The following is an 18827-nucleotide window of genomic DNA, read 5'->3' on the forward strand; positions in this document are numbered from 1 at the left end:
GAGAGTGTGTGAGTGTGTGTGTGTGTGTGTGAGTGTGTGTGTGTGAGTGTGTGTGAGAGTGTGTGAGTGTGTGAGTGTGTGTGTGTGTGTGTGTGTGTGTGTGTGTGTGTGTGTGTGTGTGTGTGTGAGTGTGTGTGAGAGAGAGAGAGTGTGTGTGTCGCGCTCACGAGTGTCGACAATAAATGTTTAAAAGCTCATAAATACAGATCAGAGAATCGTAATCCTGTTGGGAGACGGCGGGGAGGAGGAGGAGGAGGAGGAGGAGGAGGAGGAGGAGGAGGAGGAGGAGGAGGAGGAGGAGGAGGGTGAATAGAGATGAAGAGCAGCTGCTGATAATCTCTCCTCTAATCTGTTTTCCTGCTCTGTCACTCACACTCCTCCTCCTCCTCCTCACATTCCCCTGCTGCAGATATTTCCAATATGTTTTAGAAACTTCAGGGGAACAAAAACCTTCCTCCTCTTCCTCCTCTTCCTCCTCTTCCTCCTCTTCCTCCTCATCCTCCTCTTCCTCCTCTCTTTTCACCCTAAGAGCAGAAGACGGACACATGACTTGATTACAACTCAAATATTCTAATGTTCCTCTGAGAGAGTGATTTACGTGAGGCCGCTTAATCTGTAATCTCCTCACACACACACACACACACACACACACACACACACACACACACACACACACACACACACACACACACACTCACACACTCAGACACACTCACTCACACTCACTCACACACACACACACACACACACACACACACACACACACACACACACACACACACACACACACACCATGTATACATCACTTCAGGGGACATTACATTGATTTACATGCATTTCCTGGAGAGTTATCCTAACCCTAACCCTTACCCTAACCAAGTCTTCACCCTAAAATTAATGATTTCCCTTATGGGGACCTCCATTTTGTCCCCATAAGGGAGGCGAGTCCCCACACGTGACTGTGTAAACAGATTTAGGTCCCCACAAGTATAGTAATGCTAGGCCACACACACACACACACACACACACACACACACACACACACACACACACACACACACCCCTCTCTTCATGCGAGCTGCGGAGCTTTATTGTCTTTTTCCTTTTTGTTGTTATTTTTCGTGTGTATTTTTTAAAGAGACCTGCGCGCACCTTTCTTCTTCTGTGTGTAGTTTTCACATTAAGCCCTAATTGAGGGTCTCTACGGTGTCACGAGCCGGAGCCAACAGCGCGTGGTGGGACACACACACACACACACACACACACACACACACACACACACACACACACACACACACACACACACACACTCCTCCCTTCTCTCTTTATAGAAATGTTGGAGGAGGTGATTACAGACCATTACATGCAGACAGACAGGCGCACACACACACACACACACACACACACACACACACACACACACACACACACACACACACACACACACACACACAGGTTATATATACCTCTCGGAGTGTGTGTGCAGCTTCACTTCTTTATTTGATTTTTCTGCAGAAGTTAAAGCCCTCATTCTGCTTTGAAGCTTTTACATTTTATTTATTTAAAAACACAACAAGTGGAGCTTTTCTCACACACACACACACACACACACACACACACACACACACACACACACACACACACACACACACACACACACACACACACACACACTTGTTTAGATTTCGAAGAAAGTTGTCTTTCCTCCGCTCCGGTCCCTGACACCGGCTCTGGCTGCCGCTGCTCCCCGGCCGCGGCGCTCCTCCCCCGGCCACATGGGCTCCGTGCTGCCCGGCCCCTCTCTGGGCCTGAAGTCCGTCTTCAAGCCGCAGCAGCAGCAGCAGCTCTCCCTGGCTGATGTCATCACCTCCGACATCCTGCACAGCTTCCTGTACGGCCGGTGGAGGCACGTGCTGGGCGAGCAGCACCACCTGCACCCGCACGAGGACCGCAGCGCCCCGAGCGCGAGCCCGAAGACCGCGTTCACCGCCGAGGTCCTCGCGCAGTCCTTCTCCGGAGGTCAGTGGATCAATTAACCAATCACCGAGTTCACAGCTGGATAAAAACACAGTTATGATTTAATCCGTTAGTCCATGGAGGCTTCAGACTTTAAATCCTTTTAAAACGTTCTTTATTTTAACCCTAAATGTCAGATTTAGGAGATTTTAAAGGTTAGTTTTCTGTTTTATCAGCACTTTAAAGGAGATGTTCTGCTATAGCATTCAACAAGGTTATAATCCTCTCTTTAAAGTGGATATGTCGTGTCTGTATTGATCAATGAACCATTGACCGCTTCCACACCTGCGGAGTCAGTCCTGTTTCTGACGGTCTGAATCCTTTTTTTATTTAAGCCCTAAATGTTGATGAGAGTCTCAGGTTAGTGTCAGCCCGTTAAGCACACTTCAGAGGAGGTCAGAGGGCGCTCCTCTCTGCAGAGCGCATATGTTGTGTCTTGATTGATCACGAACCCTTTCGGTGCGTCACGCCGGGATGACACTCAGCTTCAGGAGGATGAAGAGTTCTATTTGAACAGCACGGTTTCATTCTGCTGATTCATCTTCACTTTGTTTCTCATAAACATTAAGAAATATAAATGTCCTCTTTAGTCTTTAGTCTTTAGTCCGTTTGAAACCAGGGATTCATTTTATGATTACTGCAAAACGATTATTATTTCACACTCAATGGTGTGTGTAATATAACATATCTTATCTTCCTATAAAGAGAGTTATTATTAGAGTGTTTGTATTGCATCCAATTATTTAAACCTGTTCAAACAAAGTTAATATAATGAGTCTGTATTAATTAGTCCGAAACAGAAACCTCCTGGAGTCTCTGATTTCATTTAGTCATTTTACAGATGATGCAGCCGCTTCGTGACGAAAAGGGAGCTGAGCCAGAAGGCAAAGCTCTCCGTCTACCGGGACATTTCGTTCCTACCCTCACCTATGGTCATGAAGGATGGGTCATGACCCAAATAACCAGATCGCGGATACAAGCGGCCGAGATGGGTTTTCTCCGCAGGGTGGCTGGTGTCTCCCTTAGGGATAAGGTGAGGAGTTCGGTCATCCGGGAGGGACTCGGAGTTGAGCCGCTCCTAGTTAGGATGCCACCCGGTGGGCCGTACTGAAGTGGGGCCGGTCGGATAAGTCACTAGCAGCCCCCAAATAAAATATTGTAATTTATCTATTTTTATTTTATAGGCTATATTTATTACATTTTCTGGTGAAATTCGTTTCCGTTTTTAAAAAGCTCCCCCTGTGTCTCTGATATCAGAACATCATTTTGTAAATCATATAAATAACACAACAAGTACTTTATTAATGTTTATTTCTTGTTTAAATCACATGTTCCGGTGAAAGTCGTTCCCGTTTCCGTTCACTAGCTAACCGAGATAACCCAACGTGTTTCTGATATTCAGGAATCATTTCGTTAATGAGCTTTTAATGAGAGATACAGACAGAAAGGCTTCACTCGCGGCCTTTCTGTGGGTCTGTAATAATTACAATGTTCTGTTTAAATCACATTTTACAGTGAAATTCGTTTCAGTTTTCGTTAGTATTCGTTCGGGACATTTCCCCCGGAGGCAGCAGACCTTTCTCCCCCCTTTCTTCCCCCTTTCTTCCCCCTTTCTTCCCCCTTTCTCCCCCCTTTCTCCCCTCTCTCTCCCCTCTTTTATCCCTGAATATAAACCCGTGTTTTCCGCGCGTCGTGTGAACCCGATCCGCTGAACTCTTCTTCTCTTGTCATTTATGGGCTTTCCTCTTTTCTTCTTCTGTGTTTCTAAACGCGGATCATCTCCCACTTTACTCTCCATCTAAGTCTCTTTGCTCCTTTACGTCGGAGCGGTTTCACGGTCATTCTGAAGCGTGAAACCGCTCCGACGGCCCTCCTTTCTCCCTCCTTTCTTTCTCCTTTCTCTCTCCTTATTCATGGCGACTCACTCTCTCCTTTATTTCACATTAAATCTCCCAGTTTGAGGTCTATTTAGGGGGGGGGGGGGGCAGACATAATGCGGCTATTGAAGGGGGAAAAGGGGGCATTGAACGCACCTTCTTTATCCTCGGTTACATGCTGCTTTCACAGCTTGTGGGACATTTCAGCACCCCGGAGAAAAACAGGGGTAAAAGAAAAAAGTATCAAAAAAGCAGTTTTTTGTAATCATCCATCTTCTCCCGCTTCTCCGTGGTCGGGTCGCGGGGGTATCAGTTCCAGCAGAGAGCCCCAAACGTTCCTCTCCCCTCATCAACCAGCTCTGACTGGGGGATCCCAAGGCGCTCCCAGGCCAGCGAAGAGATATAATCCCTCCACCTGGTCCTAGGTCTACCCCTCGGTCTCTTCCCAGCTGGACGTGCCTGGAACACCTCCCTAGGGAGGCGCCCAGGTGGCATCCTAACTAGGTGCCCGAACCACCTCAACTGGCTCCTTTCGACGCGAAGGAAGAGCGGCTCAACTCCGAGTCCCTCCCTGATGACCGAACTTCTCACCTTATCCCTAAGGGAGACACCAGCCACCCTGCGGAGAAAACCCATCTCTGCCGCTTGTATCCGCGATCTGGTTCTTTGGGTCATGACCCATCCTTCATGACCGTAGGTGAGGGTAGGAAGGGAAATGACCCAGTTTTAATCATTAATTTAGAAAATGTAGCAAATTAAGAAAATTACTTGATAATATCTGAGACACGTAGGGACCGTTTTATTGTCAAAAACGGATACGAATTTTACAAGAAAATTAATTTAAAATATAAAATAAAACAGGAAAAATTACAACAACAAAAAAGCAAAAGCGATGTTTTTTTATTTTTACTAAATTAAGCATATTATTTAATCATATCAATAATTACATTACATCACATTGCATTTCATTTAGCTGACGCTTTTATCCAAAGCGACTTACAAAAAGTGCATTCGACCAAGAAGTGTCAGGTTTGGGGAAAATGCAGAAATAGGACTAAAAAAGTCAGATAACAAAAAGCGAGCTTTATTCCAAAAAAAGCCGATGACAAAAGAAAACAAGAAAACAATTAACATTAACAAAACTGGGGAGCACGACAGACAGGAACACACTTACAGGTGGGAACAGGCAGGAGACATGGACTAGCAAAGACGAGCATAGGCGAGGGAGGGAACAAGGACATGAAGAGACAAGGTAGCATGGGAGCACAAGACAAGACTAAATACACAGAAGGGTAATCACAGGACAAGACACAGCTGGCAGGGGAGGCAGAAACACAAGGGCAACAGGTGAACACACTGAGGCAATCAGACACACCATGGAAACTGACGACAGGAAGGCAAACACAGGGCAGTGGTATGAAAAACCATGCGGGCTAATGACTGATCCGAGCGAGTTTGTGTACAAGGAGAAGAGGAGGGGACCAAGGACAGAGCCCTGAGGGACCCCTGTAGTTAATTGACAAGGGTCGGACTCGGACCCTCTCCAAGTCACCCTGTATGCGCGTTCAAGTGATTTAGACAGGAACGGGAGGAGAGAGACAGGCCTGTAGTTTATAACATCAGACGGGTTGAGAGTGGGTTTCTTTAGGAGAGGGTTTACTCTTGCCTCCTTGAGACTGTTTGGAAAGTGACCAGAAGTTAGAGAAGTGTTGATGAAATGGGTGAGAAACGGTAGAATATCAGGAGCGATAGTCTGAAGGAGGTTTGAAGGGATGGGGTCCAGAGGACAGGTGGTAGGGCGGGCAGAGGTAATGAGGGTAAGAACCTCACTTGGAGAGAGAGGGGAAAAGGAGGTTAGTGTGTTGGTGGAAGGAAGGGTCTGGTGACCCAGCGGTGAGTAAAGGTGAGTCAGAAAAAGAAGAGCGAATATCATTAACCTTTTTTTCAAAGTGGGTAACAAAGTCGCTTGACAGAAGTGAGGAGGGGGAAGGGGCTTTTGGGGGGTCCAAGAGGGTGGAGAAGATGGAAAATAGTTTTTTAGGATTGGAATAGGAAGATTGGATCTTATCTTGAAAGAAAGTGCTTTTTGCCTGAGAGATCGAAGCAGAGAAAGAGGAGAGGAGAGCTTGATAGGTTAGGAGGTCGTCACGGTGTTTGGATTTCCACCATTTCCGCTCTGCTGCCCTAAGGACGGTTCTATTAGCACGCAGTGCGTCATTTAGCCAGGGAGCAGGAGGGGACTGACGAGCCTCTTATTATTAATAATAATAATAATAATAATGGGTTTCATATTTGAGTTCAAATCCCGAAGTGCTACAAGCAGTGAGCCTGGAACAGTATAAAAACAGCACACAACACGGTGGAACAAAGCAGTCGAAGCAAAGGGGGGGAGGGGGGGGGGGGGGAGCTGGTAGCGTCTCCAAACAAATGTTTACCTTAAGTGAAACATCCGGGGCTTTTCAGAAAACATCCTGGGCTTGAGCCCAAGTTGCCTCCCCTAGCGCCGCTGAGGAGTTCCCTGAGGTAGGCAGGGGCAGTTCCATGGACGCACTGGTGGGGGGGGTAGCGGAGACCTTGTGCTCCATCCTCAGTTCCACGGGGAGCCAGTGCAGTGATTTCAGGACGGGGGTGATGTGATCACCTATCAGAGACTCTTTGGAGCCCGGTGACCACATGATTACATCATTATAAAGGAATTCATTTGTCTCGATCCGAGCCGAGATCACGGCGTTTAACCGACTTATTTAGACTAATTCATAAATAATAATCAATGAAATCAAATGTACAGGTCAACACTTCCTCTTTATAAGAGAAATATATATACTTTACATTATATGACATTACACACATTTGATTGAGTGTGAAATACTAATCTCTGCAGTAGAAATAAAACATTTAATGCTGAAAAGATGATATTTCATTATGAATAAAGACACAGAATATTAATTAATAAGATGATGTTCCACTTTAAACTGTTAAAGTGTATGGAGTTCAAATTCAGTGTCACATTAGTGTTTCTGATAAAGTTGAGTTATAATACAATGTGATCAGAGGAGTTTCGAAACGCCCGTGTCATGACCCGAAGTCCACACTGATCACATCGCTCCGGGTCTTCAACAACTCCCGTTAAATCCCGCATCCACTTCAACACGTTGCTCCTCCTCAGCTTCGAGGCCCTTCACACCTCTTCTCCCTCCCGTGCTCTCCGGTCCTCCTCTGCCTTCCTGTACCTTCTTCCCGCCGGACCACCGTGGGGTCACGAGCCGTCAGCCGCTCTGGAGCTCTGTCCCGCAACATGGACTCACTCTCAACCTTCAAATCCAGCCTGAAAACACACCTTTTTAAACTGGCGTATTCTAGATCATAATTCCTCTAAACTGATCGTTGTTTTTAAGTCTTTGTTTTTTAAGTCTCGAATTACTGTTTGACCGTCTTTGTCGCTTGTTTTTGATGATGCTCTGTAAGGTGTCCTTGAGAGCTTCGAAAGGCGCCCATAAATAAAATGCATTATTATTATTATTATTATTATTATTATTATTATTATTATTATTATTAAAGTGCCATTTGTAATTATATCTTGTGTTTCCTTCCAGAGGTGCAGAAGCTGTCCAGCCTGGTTCTCCCGAGCGAGGTGATCATCGCCCAGAGCTCCGTGCCAGGTAACGGCTCGTGTTCAACACGCGGTGTTTCTGTGATCCAATGGTTCAAACATCGTTGTTATTATCTAGGAGGAACATTCCAGTGATTTGAAAGCATATTTCACCTTTTAGCGTCTCAGCTGTTTCTGTCAATTAAATGTAGCAGAAAAAGACATGTTTTGTTATATTTGCAAATTGTAATAAAACATTTTATTAATGTATTATCCTGTTGAGGGTTCGTATAAAAGCTCAGACATAAATACAATTGATTTATGATTGTTAAACGGACGAACGGTGTGTGTCTGACATCGTGAAGCTCTGCAGTGAGACAGACAGTGTGCATCAGATCGGAGGCCGACCGGTGCACGCGCGCTATAACGGTCTAAAGCAGGGGGTTCAAAGTGTGGGAAGGTGAGCTCCCCTCAGAGAACATGAGAACAGCCGCGCACCCCCTCCCAATTATTATTGCTAGTATTATTATTATTATTATGATTATTGTTGTTGTTGTTGTTGTTGTTGTTGTTGCTATAATGCAGGAGTATTGCATTGCATTTCAAAGAGGTCCAGTGAGAGAACATTTCATTAAATGCTATTTGAAATGACTGTTTCTCTCCTCGTGTCTCGTGCGTGTTTGCATCTATCTGCTGACTCACTGACTGCACCCATGTGATTGGCTGGGTAGCGTCACCTCCTTAAAACATTAAACAATATTTGTTTTAACATGTTCAACATCGTGGACAAATCCTTATATCGTACCTTGAAATGCTAACTACACACTGAACGTCAACTTTGCCTCCTTGTTACACTCAGCCTACTTTAGTGGGAACATGAGTCTGCGTCTTTGAAGCGCACAGGAATAAACGCAGATCATCCTCTGGCTGCAGCCTTGACGGCACTTGCTTCTGATCAGAGTCAATGCGGAAAACCCGCACCCACACAGGCAGGCGGAGGTGAAGGGAATGAGCACCCACACAGGCAGGCGGAGGTGAAGGGAATGAGCACCCACACAGGCAGGCGGAGGTGAAGGGAGTGAGCACCCACACAGGCAGGCGGAGGTGAAGGGAGTGAGCACCCACACAGGCAGGCGGAGGTGAAGGGAGTGAGCACCCACACAGGCAGGCGGAGGGGAAGGGAGTGAGCACCCACACAGGCAGGCGGAGGTGTAGGGAGTGAGCACCCACACAGGCAGGCGGAGGTGAAGGGAGTGAGCACCCACACAGGCAGGCGGAGGTGAAGGGAGTGAGCACCCACACAGGCAGGCGGAGGTGAAGGGAATGAGCACCCACACAGGCAGGCGGAGGTGAAGGGAGTGAGCACCCACACAGGCAGGCGGAGGTGAAGGGAGTGAGCACCCACACAGGCAGGCGGAGGTGAAGGGAATGAGCACTGTTACAGCCTTTTGGCGAGGTGGGGAACTCGGTCTCCACAGACAGCCAAAAGTGTGCAAGTGACGTTTTCTGCCACTTCACTAAAAATCGATCCATGTTGCCGCTCGCATAAAGTTAGCTGAAATTAACGAGCTAGATTTCACTGCTTCTCCTTATTTTTTTCTCACGCTGCCCCTCCCGTGAAGCTGTCCAGGGGACGCTAAAAAATATAATTATAATGGTATTAATAAAACGTATATATTTTGTGTTTCAGGAGAAGGTTTGGGGATCTTCTCGAAGACGTGGATTAAAGCAGGAACAGAGATGGGACCGTTCACCGGACGTCTGATTTCCCCTGAACACATCGACCTGTACAAGAACAACAACCTCATGTGGGAGGTAAACAAACACACGTTTACACACACACACACACACACACACACACACACACACACACACACACACACACACACACACACACACACACACACACACACACACACACACACACACACACACACACACACACACAAATATGATAAATATCGTAAATCTTAAAACGCTAACTTCAAATATAATAAATATCGTACATCTTGAAAGGCTAACTACAAATATGATATATCGTACGTCTTAGTATAACTTATTAAACCTTGAAAGACTAAAACAATGTGTTTGTATTAACGTTAAATATTACGATCGTGTTTCGGCCCTTATGATCTAAACCAGTGCTTCTCAAAGTGTGGTCCGCGGACCACTGGTGGTCCGTGAGCGCCCCCTAGTGGTCCGTGAGTATATTGGTAAAATTTCACATTTGAAATAAATTAAATTTAAGTTTTTCGCACTCTCACTGGAATATCTCCGCAATGGAGCGAGCTTAAGTTTCACTTTCGATTGCATGATATAGCCCAGATAAACACCTTCATCACACATGTTGCCACTTGTTTGTACCATTTTCAGGCGATTTGTAAAAAACGATGTGTTTTGGGATATTTGTGGAGTTAGGTGGTCCGCAAGTGTTTTTTTATTGGTTAAGTGGTCCTTGGTATGAAAAAGTTTGAGAAACACTGATCTAAACCGAGGTGCTTTCCGTTCTTCAGGTGTTTAACGAGGACGGGACGGTCCGATATTTCATCGACGCGAGTCAGGAGGACCAGAGGAGCTGGATGACGTACATCAAGTGTGCGAGGAACGAGCAGGAGCAGAACCTGGAGGTGGTGCAGGTCGGCAGCAGCATCTTCTACAAGGCCGTGGAGGTCAGTGTGGCTTACGAGGTTACTTGCTCTAGGCTGAGGTTCTAGGCTGAGGTTGATCTAGGCTGAGGTTGATCTAGGCTGAGGTTCTAGGCTGAGGTTGTTCTAGGCTGAGGTTCTAGGCTGAGGTTGTTCTAGGCTGAGGTTGTTCTAGGCTGAGGTTGATCTAGGCTGAGGTTCTAGGCTGAGGTTGTTCTAGGCTGAGGTTGTTCTAGGCTGAGGTTGATCTAGGCTGAGGTTCTAGGCTGAGGTTGTTCTAGGCTGAGGTTGATCTAGGCTGAGGTTGATCTAGGCTGAGGTTCTAGGCTGAGGTTGTTCTAGGCTGAGGTTGTTCTAGGCTGAGGTTGATCTAGGCTGAGGTTCTAGGCTGAGGTTGATCTAGGCTGAGGTTGATCTAGGCTGAGGTTCTAGGCTGAGGTTGTTCTAGGCTGAGGTTGATCTAGGCTGAGGTTGTTCTAGGCTGAGGTTGATCTAGGCTGAGGTTGATCTAGGCTGAGGTTGTTCTAGGCTGAGGTTGTTCTAGGCTGAGGTTGTTCTAGGCTGAGGTTGATCTAGGCTGAGGTTGTTCTAGGCTGAGGTTGTTCTAGGCTGAGGTTGATCTAGGCGGAGGTTGTTCTAGGCTGAGGTTGCACTAGGCTGAGGTTGTTCTAGGCTGAGGTTGATCTAGGCTGAGGTTGCTCTAGGCTGAGGTTGATCTAGACTGAGGTTGATCTAGGCTGAGGTTGATCTAGGCTGAGGTTGCTCTAGGCTGAGGTTGATCTAGGCTGAGGTTCTAGGCTGAGGTTGATCTAGGCTGAGGTTGATCTAGGCTGAGGTTGATCTAGGCTGAGGTTGTTCTAGGCTGAGGTTGTTCTAGGCTGAGGTTCTAGGCTGAGGTTGATCTAGGCTGAGGTTCTAGGCTGAGGTTGATCTAGGCTGAGGTTGATCTAGGCTGAGGTTGATCTAGGCTGAGGTTCTAGGCTGAGGTTGATCTAGGCTGAGGTTGTTCTAGGCTGAGGTTGATCTAGGCTGAGGTTGTTCTAGGCTGAGGTTGTTCTAGGCTGAGGTTGCTCTAGGCTGAGGTTGATCTAGGCTGAGGTTGTTCTAGGCTGAGGTTGTTCTAGGCTGAGGTTGTTCTAGGCTGAGGTTGTTCTAGGCTGAGGTTGATCTAGGCTGAGGTTCTAGGCTGAGGTTCTAGGCTGAGGTTGTTCTAGGCTGAGGTTGTTCTAGGCTGAGGTTCTAGGCTGAGGTTGATCTAGGCTGAGGTTGTTCTAGGTTGAGGTTGTTCTAGGCTGAGGTTTCTCTAGGCTGAGGTTGATCTAGGCTGTTGCTTGGCGTGTCGAGAATATTGCTCTACTTTCTCCGGCCAGTTGGTCTACCTGCTCTTCACGTAGCTCTGCATGTCGTCGTTTAGGTGCTTTCTGGAGAGAGGCACTGCTCAATCCACTCCAAGTTCAATGTTTCCATCTTGAGCTTAGTTAGTTAGTTAGTTAGTTAGTTAGTTAGTTAGTTAGTTAGTTAGTTAGTTAGTTAGTTAGTTAGTTAGTTAGTTAGTTGGTTAGTTAGTTAGTTAGTTTCCTAACGGACGTAACGTAGCAGCTGTAACGGTTGTAGTTGTTTCTCAGACGCGGAGGGATACTGACTTGTGAAAAGTAACTACAATTCTACCCGTGATATACGCTCATTATATCACGGCTAAGAACCAATCAGATCGCTTGATTTAACTTGTCCGTTTATAGTTATTTATTATCTTTTCAATATTATTATTATTATTATAAGGGTGCTGTAGAGGTCATTGAACGCACCGCCTCCTGTCCACTCACACAGAGTTCCTTAATGTATTTATATAGCTCATTGTATTGCTGATGGTTGCGCTGCACATGATTTACAACGCAAGATATTATTATATGTTCTACGATGTCCTTCATACGAGGCAGCTTGTTAGAATTTAGTCATATTTAGTCGTATACAATTATGTAAATTAAATATACATTCCCGGTAAATGAGTGGCCTTTGAATCAATTTCAGTAATAGAAGAATTAAAGAGGCGGTTAGATCAGGACATTCAAAATGAAGATGCAGGAGTGTGTGTCGGTTTGTGTGTGTGTGTGTGTGTGTTGTGTGTGTGTGTGTGTGTGTGTGTGTGTGTGTGTGTGTTGGTCAATGTGGTATACCCTACCATTTTACCTGACTACCCACCGTCATTACACGTGTGTGTGTCGCCCTCTGCTGGGAGACTAGATGTATTTATTTGATGGTGAACATGGACCTTTATTCACCGTGAAAACTCCCCGCCTCATTACTGACATCAACACAATTATCTTTTACATCACAAGTTCTCTGACATGTTGTGTTTACAGATGCAAATGAGGTGTAATATTTGGAGAAATCTACAGACACAAACAGAGACAGTTAGTAAAACAAAATGATTAGATGTTTCCTTTCACTTCAGTTAAATACAAGACATGTTATTAAAGATGAACGTTTCCTCTCCTCAGACGATTCCTCCGGACCAGGAGCTCCTCGTGTGGTACGGAAACTCCCACAACACATTCCTGGGAATACCGGGAATACCTGGAGGAGACGAAGAGCAGACCAAGAAGACAAAGACAGGTAAACATGATTTTATTATCCGTAAATTAATCCATGAATGTGGATCCTGACAAGATCTTTTATTCCTCCTGTTTTTACGTCATAATGAGCAGAGAAAATTATTCAGATCAGTTTTTCTCCCTTGCCTCTCAGGGCTTCCGTAAGATAATTAAAATATCTGATGGTTTAAAAACCTGCAGGAATGAGTCTTAAACCCAGACATGAGTCAGCATTGTATCACTTCCTGTCCCCTCACTAAAAGTCAATGGTTTTCTGGTGTTTTTGGTTGTTATCCTGAAATAAAGTCATCACGCCCAACATTAGCCTCCTTTAGCTTAGCGGTGGTGACGTGAAGTCATGTGACCGTGCTGTAGTTCCTTTATAGCCCAACATTAGCCTCCTTTAGCTTAGCGGTGGTGACGTGAAGTCATGTGACCGTGCTGTAGTTCCTTTATAGCCCAACATTAGCCCCCTTTAGCTTAGCGGTGGTGACGTGAAGTCATGTGACCGTGCTGTAGTTCCTTTATAGCCCAACATTAGCCGCCTTTAGCTTAGCGGTGGTGACGTGAAGTCATGTGTCCGTGCTGTAGTTCCTTTATAGCCCAACATTAGCCTCCTTTAGCTTAGCGGTGGTGACGTGAAGTCATGTGACCGTGCTGTAGTTCCTTTATAGCCCAACATTAGTCTTCTTTAGCTTAGCATTCAACGTTTGTTTAACACGGAGATTATTTTCTACATAATCCAAAATCAGATGGAGAAATCCCATTGGACCAGGGAGATGCTGCCTTCAGGGTCCACTACAGAAATGCCACATCCCTGCACCGCTCTATAATCCCTCCTCTTCCTCCTCCAGATGAGTTCCACACCTGTGAAGGCTCCTCCTCTTCCTCCTCCTGCTCTTCCTCCTCCTCTTCCTCCTCCTCCATCAGTGTTGGTCGCATGCGTTGTGTAATCTGTCATCGCGGGTTCAACTCCCGCAGCAACCTCCGCTCTCACATGAGGATTCACACGCTGGACAAACCCTTCGTCTGCCGCTTCTGCAACAGACGCTTCAGCCAGTCGTCGACTCTGAGGAATCACGTGCGTCTGCACACCGGAGAGCGACCGTACAAGTGCCTCGTCTGCCAGTCCGCCTACTCCCAGCTGGCCGGGCTGCGCGCGCATCAGAAGAGCGCCCGGCACCGACCATCTGCAGATGCTAATGCTAAGGCTAACGCCATCGCTATCGCCGCTGCGGGGGGAGGGAACATGATGGTGCACTCCCCTCAGAATCACCCCCCCCAGCTGAGCATGCCTCACCCAGCCTCTCTGGTTCACCACATACCCACCATGGTGCTGTGAGAGGCACCACTGAACAAGAGCTACTGAAGTATACCTTTCTCAGCAGTTTTAAACACGTTGTTAAAGTTGTAAATTGAAAACAGATCAACAGAAAAGCTGTCTAGGTTTAGCTCAATATTGTGGTTGAAACTATTGATCAATCAACCCTAAAAATGGCGTGCACGTGAACTAAACTCCATCCAGTCACAGTTGAAGGGTAACATTGCGTATCTTATCCCGGGTAACGTCAGAAACCGTAGAAGTTCTGGTTAAAGTTGTACATTGAAAACAGATCAACAGATTGTTGTATTCCTCCTGGCTAGGTTAGCTAAACTTTGTGGTCCGCCTTCCAAGAGGTACGTTTAATATGTGACGGACGTACATTGAAGAGAGCCAGATTAGCCGTACGTCATGAATCCTCCTCTGACGCTACCATTCAACGAACCTGCGTCGTTGGAGCAAAGAAACCCTGGCTAGGTTTAGATACAGATTTTGGTTTGGCCTTAGAAAAGTACTCGTTTGAAGTACCCCAAAACTGACGTTCCCATTGAACTAAAGTCCGTCCAGTCACAGTCGAAGGGTAACGTTACGTATCTTATCCCTCAGGAACCGTAGAAGTTTGAACACGTGGTTTTGGTTGTAAATGGAAACAGAACTACTTCGTTGAGAGAAGAAACAACATTGGGTTTCGGCCACATACCCCCCATGGTGCTGTGAGAGGGCAGACATGAGTCACAGCAGAACAATAACTAGTGAATTATACATTTGAACCAAACTGCGTCCTCAATAACCGTAAAGGGTAACGTCAGCAGTTTTAAAAACGTGGTTAAAGTTGTAAATTGAAAAAGATCAACAGATTTTTAAATCCTGCTGACTCGGTTTAACTAAACATCGTGGTTTGAAACATATTTTAAAAAAAGCCAGATTAGTCGTACGTCATGAATCCTCTTACGTTCCCATTCAACGAACCTGCATCGTTGGAGCAAAGAAACCCCAGCTAGGTTGAGAAAAAGATTGAAGCTATTGATCAATCAACACTAAAACGGACGTTCCCATTGAACCCGTCCAGTCACAGTCGAAGGGTAACGTTACGTATCTTATTGTCAGTTTTAAACACGTGGTTAAAGTTGTAAATGGAAACAAGAAACAAACAAAGCAAACGACCAGCTTTAGGGCTGGAATAAACATCGTGGGTCGACTCAGAACAAGTGCACGTTTTATTATTACAGATGTCTGGTTTCCAAAGGGACACAAACTGCGCTCTCTCTGGAGTCTTCGTGGGAACCATCAGACTCATCACAAACCACGACTTGCTTTCAAAATACCGTACAGGTGTTGAACCTGGAAGCGTCAGTTCTCTTAAACAAAGCTCCTCAACACACCGGTGACGCTTCAGTCAGAGATGACCTCGGCACGTCGTTGGTATGGGCCAAACCTTTTCCTCTGGCGTTGGCTATGAATGAGGATCGATCACGTTTAAATGCAGTTGTTTACGTGCATGCAGCATCGTGCAACGTGTATGTCTGCATTAGGACACATTGACATCACCTTTGAGTAGCTTTAAGGTGTTAGTGTACACATTTAAGATTGTATCGCACCACATTGGGTGCCAAGTGTAGATTAATTAGAGGATTTATTAAATTATCAAGCACTAAGCATATGTACTTATTTAGAGTAGGCATCATAGTTATTTATAATAAAAGGTAGGAGGACTGCATTTTCGAAAAGCGCTTTTATTTTGCAATTAACGCCACAGCTGGACGTGGATTCAGCTGTGACACACACACACACACACACACACACACACACACACACACACACACACACACACACACACACACACACACACACACACACACACACACACAACGCATCGTCTCTTCACACTGATTCTTAAAAGTGTTGCATGCTGGGACGTTGTTAGCCCTATCAGTGTCAGTGAGACGTCGTGCGTTGCTCTGCATGCTGCTCTGGTAACGTTAAGTATGTGTGTGTGTGTGTGTGCGTGTGTGTGTGTGTGTGTGTGTGTGTGTGTGTGTGTGTGTGTGTGTGTGTGTGTGTGTGTGTGTGTGTGTGTGTGTGTGTGTGTGTGTGTGTGTGTGTGATGGAAACTCAAAGTCAGAGGAAGTCCTGCAGAGTTTCTACACATCGTGCTGATTGTTGGTCCATTCTCGTGACACAAATACACTTGATATACTGTGCACAAAGTGTGCTCCCTGCAGTGGAAGGTGAAGCATTATTGCTGTTGTTGTCTCTGAAAGTCCCACAATAAGCAGATCCCGTATCCTACAAAGTCAGACTGCAGTGTTTTTAATGGAGTCTGGCGGCTTAGAAGTACACGAAAATGTACGTAAGCAACACTTAAAAATAACAACAAATACCAGTTGAGGTATCCACGATATTTAGGATGCTTCCACAGCTTCAGCTTGCCGTCAGATGGTCCTCTGCGCTCTCGTGATTTAACGTCGATCTACCGCCAATATGAGTGTTTTGAGTTGATGTGAAAACAGCTGGGGAACTACAGAAATGCATGATATCAGTGATAATAGCACTCTTTCATCTCCTGCGTCTGTGAACAAGATCTTCTTTTAGCTGCATGCTAACAGGGTCGTCTCTAAAAACTCAGATGTGTAATTATTATGAATGATATTATTATTCTCTGTTAACCCCAAATTGGGTCTGAGCGGGTTCACGTGAGGAACTGAGTCTCTGTGTTCCCTTGACCTGATGGACCAGGAGCTCCAGCTGTCAGCAGCTTCTCTCCATGTACATAAACTGTCAGAGTAATACTCATGTGAATATAAATGTGCTTTGAGCATTTTAAGAAATTAATTCAACCGTCACTTTATCAGACGTCACATGTGTGAAGTATGTTGAGTTAAAAGACGTTGTATTTGAGCGTATATACTCCTAATAAAGTATTACTAAAGTCTGTCTGTGTGTTTTATACGTATCCAGCTGAACAACCAGAACCAGCACCAGGCCCAATATACAAGGTCAGAGAGTACTACTGTAGGTACAAATATATACTCAGAGAGAAGCAAGTACTACTGTAGGTACAAATATATACTCTCAGAGAGACACAAGTACTACTGTAGGTACACATATATACTCTCAGAGAGAAGCAAGTACTACTGTAGGTACAAATATATACTCAGAGAGAAGCAAGTACTACTGTAGGTACAAATATATACTCTCAGAGAGACACAAGTACTACTGTAGGTACAAATATATACTCAGAGAGAAGCAAGTACTACTGTAGGTACACATATATACTCTCAGAGAGAAGCAATAACTACTGTAGGTACAAGATATATACTCAGAGAGAAGCAAGTACTACTGTAGGTACAAATATATACTCAGAGAGAAGCAAGTACTACTGTAGGTACAAATATATACTCAGAGAGAAGCAAGTACTACTGTAGGTACAAATATATACTCAGAGAGAAGCAAGTACTACTGTAGGTACAAATATATACTCAGAGAGAAGCAAGTACTACTGTAGGTACAAATATATACTCTCAGAGAGAAGCAAGTACTACTGTAGGTACAAATATATACTCAGAGAGAAGCAAGTACTACTGTAGGTACAAATATATACTCTCAGAGAGAAGCAAGTACTACTGTAGGTACAAATATATACTCAGAGAGAAGCAAGTACTACTGTAGGTACAAATATATACTCTCAGAGAGAAGCAAGTACTACTGTAGGTACACATATATACTCTCAGAGAGAAGCAAGTACTACTGTAGGTACAAATATATACTCTCAGAGAGAAGCAAGTACTACTGTAGGTACAAATATATACTCTCAGAGAGAAGCAAGTACTACTGTAGGTACACATATATACTCTCAGAGAGAAGCAAGTACTACTGTAGGTACACATATATACTCTCAGAGAGAAGCAAGTACTACTGTAGGTACACATATATACTCTCAGAGAGAAGCAAGTACTACTGTAGGTACACATATATACTCTCAGAGAGAAGCAAGTACTACTGTAGGTACACATATATACTCTCAGAGAGAAGCAAGTACTACTGTAGGTACACATATATACTCTCAGAGAGAAGCAAGTACTACTGTAGGTACAAATATACAAGGTGAGACTTCCTGTCAGAATCACAACAGCCTTCATCTCAGCTCTCCTCAGGGCTTACTTTATTCAGTTTGCAGCTCATGACTTAAAACAGAAGCTTCAGACTGATTATAAAAAGGTGTATTATGCAAATGAGTGATTGGTTGATTGATGAATACTGTGATATATATTTGTACATATTGTAAGAGTCGGGAGGAGCTGATAATTTGTTGGACATTACTCAGACCTACTAATTGACCTGACAGAAGTTATTGAGTCTATGTAAGTTTACTGCTTGGCTCAGATCCACCAACGTCAGCAAGATCTCACCTCTATTAACTCCTGAAGAACCAGGTTCAATTAACTGCTGTTTCAATTCAGACGACTCTGAATCTGTTTAAGGGATCCCAAAGGATTTTGATATCAATAAATGGAGTGTGCTCCTACCTAAGTGTGAGTGTGGCAGGGTGCAATCTTACCTTTGAAGCAGGAGAGGAGGGCACAGGTGTCTTTTAAGTTATCCCAGTCCAAAAGGTAGGATCAGTTTATTTGAAGAGAAATAGGTCCAAACTAATACAGGGTTTTTACCTTCTCTCTTTACAACATTATAATCATACTAAACCTATCATGCTGTGATCATGTTCTAATATGAAACTTTAATTCACAGTTTTACATTTATTACCATAATGTTTAACTTCAACTGCCCAAT

General features: G+C 44.9%; 1 protein-coding gene across 1 annotated transcript; it reads left to right on the forward strand.

Moving 5' to 3' along the window:
- The first annotated feature begins 1775 nt into the window (after positions 1–1775).
- LOC117554601 (PR domain zinc finger protein 12-like) lies at positions 1776–15813 on the forward strand. Its single transcript, XM_034229049.1, has 6 exons — positions 1776–2019; positions 7487–7552; positions 9173–9297; positions 9996–10151; positions 12626–12740; positions 13573–15813. Exons 1-6 carry the CDS (start codon positions 1776–1778, stop codon positions 14058–14060), a joined length of 1194 nt encoding a protein of 397 aa, XP_034084940.1. The 3' UTR covers positions 14061–15813.
- Positions 15814–18827: the final 3014 nt, after the last annotated feature.

Source organism: Gymnodraco acuticeps, unplaced genomic scaffold (genome assembly GCF_902827175.1).
Source record: "Gymnodraco acuticeps unplaced genomic scaffold, fGymAcu1.1, whole genome shotgun sequence".
NCBI lineage: Eukaryota > Metazoa > Chordata > Actinopteri > Perciformes > Bathydraconidae > Gymnodraco > Gymnodraco acuticeps.

Coding starts and splice junctions, on each gene's coding strand:
- LOC117554601 (XM_034229049.1), top strand. CDS start 1,776: ATGGGCTCCGTGCTGCCCGGCCCCTCTCTGGGCCTGAAGTCCGTCTTC. Junction 9,298..9,995: donor ACAACAACCTCATGTGGGAG/GTAAACAAACAC, acceptor TCCGTTCTTCAG/GTGTTTAACGAGGACGGGAC. Junction 10,152..12,625: donor TCTTCTACAAGGCCGTGGAG/GTCAGTGTGGCT, acceptor TCCTCTCCTCAG/ACGATTCCTCCGGACCAGGA.